Source organism: Rosa chinensis, chromosome 1, assembly GCF_002994745.2.
Source record: "Rosa chinensis cultivar Old Blush chromosome 1, RchiOBHm-V2, whole genome shotgun sequence".
In the NCBI taxonomy this organism is placed as follows: Eukaryota; Viridiplantae; Streptophyta; class Magnoliopsida; order Rosales; family Rosaceae; genus Rosa; species Rosa chinensis.
In genome coordinates this window covers 7,171,319-7,176,197 of record NC_037088.1, presented here as the reverse complement: position 1 = coordinate 7,176,197, position 4,879 = coordinate 7,171,319, and the positions used below count along the sequence as shown (strand labels likewise).

Sequence of the window (4,879 nt, the reverse complement as noted above, 5' to 3'; positions counted from 1 at the left end):
GCGAGGCTTTCATTGTTCCTTGCAAGGTACTCACTTAGCTGACTTGCTTGCTAGCAAGTGCCGCACGGTTCGCTTTGCGCATTGCAAAGTTCGGCCCGTGACACTTGGGCAAGAGAAAGCTGTCGCAAAGATCAACTACAACCTCCCTCATCGTGATCAGAGTAAAAGGAAGCTCCCAGACCTTGAACGATACTTGACAACCTCTCTTTCGAGAGTAAATTATCCTGCACTCGCAAGAGCATATTCTCTAGAATTTAATTTTTTTTTTTGTGTTTACCGAGTACTAAATTGTATTTCAGTATTGTACCTAGTTACAAGGCTTTTTTTTATTATTGTAGTTAGTAGCTGACTAACTTCATCAGTCATGCTCATCTAAAACAAGTGGATCTTAATCACGTATGTAAAATTAAAAAATTAAAATTACAATAATTTAAAATTACACATTTATTTTCAGTCATTATATTCACTTTCCCTTCACATTCCCTCCAAAGTTATTTTTTTCAGGAATAACACTCTCTCGTTACTTAAATACTTAAATAGTAGTTATTTATAATTTCTCCGTTTACTCTTGGTGTTCGCTCTCCTTTGAGAAAGGAATATAATTCTTACGAAAAAAATCTGCAGTCAATAGAAAAAGTACACGCAACCCTTGTTCGCGACGTCCAACTGGTCAGCGAACAACCCTCGTAAAATATGCAGAAAAAGCCCTACAGCTCGGTCTCCATCAATTGAATATGAAATGGAGCTTTAGACATTGTGTGGTATAGTGGTCCCTCTAAGCCAACCTACTTTTAGATTCACGACTAATCAAACCTTCCATACATTTTCGTCTTTGCCACACGTCAAAGTAGCCGTTGCACCTCCCCCTCTCCCCCCATTTAAATATATATGTCCCCTCCTCCATTACTTCCCTACCTCCTCCCAACTCCGCTCCTCTCTGCTCTCTCTCTCTCTGTCTCTGTTTCTGTTCATTTCTGAACGTACACTATGTTTCATCCCATGACTCTTTCAGAAAACAAACGCCTCTCAGTTACTCCCTTACTCTCTGCCACAGCAGCAAGCACCAGCAGCATCAGCAGCACAAGCAGCGAGGCCTCCGAAGAAAGCCCGCCGACCTCAGCACGTTTCGAGCTCCAGGATATCAAGTACCATCATTTTCCATGCACGCACTTATCCGGGTCCTTCTCCTACCGATCACTGGCTGTGCTTGCCGGCCATAAAGGCTCGATTTCGTGCCTGTCCTTATGTGGAGAGTTCATTCTCAGTGCTTCACAAGGCAAAGACATCATCGTGTGGCAGCAGCCTGATTTGAGGCCTTTCACCAAGTTCGGACAAGGCGATGGCTCGGTGAAGGCGGTTGTGACCGTTGGGAACAAGGTCTTTACGGCTCATCAAGACAGCAGGATCAGAGTTTGGAAGGTTTCGCGGAGTTCAGAGAATGTGTTTAAGCTTGTGGACACACTGCCTACAACGAAAGACTATTTGGGGAAGTTCATGAAGCAAAGCAATTATGTGCAAACGAGGAGGCACCACAAGAAGTTGTGGATTGAACATGCTGATAGTATCTCTTGTCTGGCTTTCTATAATGGGTTGATTTACTCTGGATCGTGGGATAAGACCCTTAAGGTGTGGAGGGTTTCGGATTTGAAGTGCGTAGAGTCGATTAAGGCTCATGATGATGCCATTAATGGGTTGGTGGCAGGTAAAGGGATCGTATATTCTGCTTCTGCCGATGGAAAGATCAAGGCTTGGGGAAAAGAGGGGAAGAGCTCACATTGCTTGAAGGGTATTTTGGAGGGTCATAAGGATGTTTCTTTCAATTCGGTGATTGTTTCCGAGGATGGGAGATGGGTTTATGGAGGCGGTTCGGATGGGTTTGTGATGGGATGGGAAGTGTGTACTAGTGATGGTGATCAAGTTGCGAGTTGGAAGTTGGTTTGCGAAACAAAAGCGCATCAAATGGCAGTGTTGTCAATGTGTTTGATGGGGGAGATGTTGTGTAGTGGATCAGCGGATAAGAGTATTGGTATATGGAAGAGAGAGGCTTTTGGGAAGCTTTCCAAAATTGGGATTATTAGTGGCCATGAAGGGCCAGTCAAGTGCTTGCAAGCATCGCCGAATAGTGTTGGTGGTGGATTTATGTTGTATAGTGGAGGCCTTGACAAGAGCTTAAGAGTTTGGTGGGTTTCCAAGCCCTCCACAACACAGAGGAGTACAGAGGAAAAGTCCATCATCTTGAGTTAGAAATTCTACAAAGTCTCTGTGTTTTGATTTTTGGGCTCCTTGTTTTTGGTTTTAGGTGTCTGACATTATAGTTGGGTCTTAGTTCATAGTCGCATACAGATCAAAGAGTTCATTCAGATTCAAAGGCATTGGAAAGGGCAATTTTGAAGCCTGGAATGTCAAATTTTTTAGAGTTGGTTTTGGGTTTGAGTTTTTGTATACTTCACTTCAGAGAATTGTGTGTAAATTATTTCCTAGGAATACAAAAGGGTCATAGGAAAAGTGGTGTGATTCTGTTTTGTTCTCACTATAGATAGTCGGTTACATTTCCTATCAATTGTATTGAAGATTTTAGTGGATCATCAATGGAGTTATCAATTGTATTTAGTATTTTAGTGGATTCATCAATGGAGTCAATAATATTCTTTGTAGTGGTTACATGATTGATTATGTTGCAGCTTTAAACTGTTAATGAAGATCTGTCATTTTAATCACAATCTTGACAGGTTTAAATTTAATTAGATCGATGAACCTGAAGACAAATACACTCTGAAAATGGCAGATATTTGAAAGAATACTAAAAAATTAACTAAATATCTACCAAAAAGAATAGAATAAGAACATGAACAACCAGTTTGCTTGGTATAAGAACTAAAGAATATGTTCTTTTAAATATATATGCTTTTTGGTTGTTTCCAACCTCAGACAAATATTTTCTCCTAATCAGTGGAGAAGAGCACCTGTCCTATCTACAGGGAAAACCAACAGTTTAAGTCAAAGCTTCTAACTTTCATCTCTCATTAATTTGCAAGAAAAAATGGTCACTTGAAGCAACGGCTAGCACAAGAGGTGCTGGCACTTATTCATATGATGAATATTTCATCTGTTTAAGTATTTGTAGTAACAATCCAGATAATTTTACCAGCAAGTAATGTTCTCTCTTACCAGATTGTCTGACATTTTATATATATCTCGACACTTTTAGTGGATCACATCAAACATAAGCAATTGTATCACTGTTAAACGAGTAATGTCTTTGAGGATTTGTCAAGATCCTCGTTTCTAGATGTGCATTATATACATAGATTCTTTTTGTCTTCCGGTTGATTATTTCTATGTTAATCACATTTTCTGCTCTTATTATAATCAATGATTCTAAGAACTGTTGCAATTATTGTCCCAAACATGACTGAATGTTGTTAGAGGTGGACAAAAAGGAATTTGTGTTGTGTTAGTAGAGCCGAATGCATAACTCCTGGATGGAAGTGATGTCCAGTTCGATAGAGTAGCCTAAGCCAGAGATAGTAACAAGTAAACTTAATCTTTAAGGGATGAACGGAATGCCTATACATTAACCCTAGATAGTTTCAACTAATATTACTCTTCGAAATGAAGATACAAAAGTATCTGAGTCCATCTTACAGCAGAAGCAAGCAGTGAAGTACAAAATGTCCTGTTTCAACCATGCACCGACTATTTTTCTTTCTTTGTTGCTACATCATGACCAATTCTTTAAATTAGTTCGTGTGAAAGGAGCTAAAAGCCTACCAAATGGAGCAATAAAATAAATAAAACACTGCTTTAGAGTTCTGGTGGAACTACTACAGTTCAATTCTCGATTATACTATGGTTTTATCTTTTTCACTCAATTATTCTCTTAGACTAATTGAAATAGCAGAAACTAAACTTCAAAGCCATACCAAGGGATCAGATCACAATACTCAAATTCAAGTAACTGGTTTGAATGCTTTCGAGATATGCTTTCGGAATGTTTGAATCTTTATTTACTGGATTTGCTTTCAATGGTCTTGTTTAAAATGCGTAAGATCTGGGTGAAGTAAAGAATCATACTACACTACATATAAAGAAAATAAATATTTAATTGTATCAAACTGAATTGATATAAAAGTGTGGGAAAAAGTGAGAGGAGAAAGTAATGATAGAATAAACGACATGCACAATCTATTTGACTGCTTTGTCTAACAACTTACAAGGATACCATTCAAATCAGAATGCCCTATTGCATTTAGTTTAGTGTGAGGATGGAATCAAGTTAGTTAAACTTGAGCAGCATGTATCCCTACATCCGAGGTTATATGTCATTCCTACCTTTTGATCTCTTTTGTAACGAAAAGCAATTTCCTAAGATCTGTATGTTCCCTTCGAACTCTAGAAGTAAATGAAAGTTCAGAGAAAGTAGACTCATGGTTAAAAGTTAAAACAAAGACAAATTTGAAAGGATGGACTCCTCCGGCTTACTTCTCTCATTTGTACCATTGAACACCACTGGCGTCACCGCATTTTCTCCACCAAAGTGGCTGATTTGTTGCCTGACACTCTTTACAAACACTTACCGGAAGTTTGAAGACCCTTTAGGAAATACCTTGGAATTGATTGAGCCACAACTTGGCTAACCTTTCAAAGGAACATTGCTGGCTCATTCATTCTTGCAAACATCTCCTTTTTTCTTACTTCCATTTTCCTTGGTACGAAGTGAAAGATTTGAGTTGTGCTACCATTCTTCGGTTGCAATTGGGGTCTTAGTTCATAACTTCGTACTTGCATGCAGATCACAGAGTCCATTTAAATTTAAGGAAGCACAATATTGAAGCCTCAACTATGTTTTGCTTTTGATTTTGTTGCAATGTTGCTCTTT

The 4,879-nt window shown here is 38.8% G+C and overlaps 1 protein-coding gene across 1 annotated transcript; it reads left to right on the top strand.

Moving 5' to 3' along the window:
* Positions 1-918: 918 nt before the first annotated feature.
* Positions 919-2,610, top strand: LOC112195308 (protein JINGUBANG). The gene has a single exon (XM_024335724.2). It carries the CDS (start codon positions 988-990, stop codon positions 2,242-2,244), a length of 1,257 nt encoding a protein of 418 aa, XP_024191492.1. The 5' UTR covers positions 919-987; the 3' UTR covers positions 2,245-2,610.
* The last annotated feature ends 2,269 nt before the right edge of the window (positions 2,611-4,879 follow it).

Excerpts from the sequence above, each read along its gene's own strand:
- LOC112195308 (XM_024335724.2), top strand. The coding sequence starts at position 988 with ATGTTTCATCCCATGACTCTTTCAGAAAACAAACGCCTCTCAGTTACT.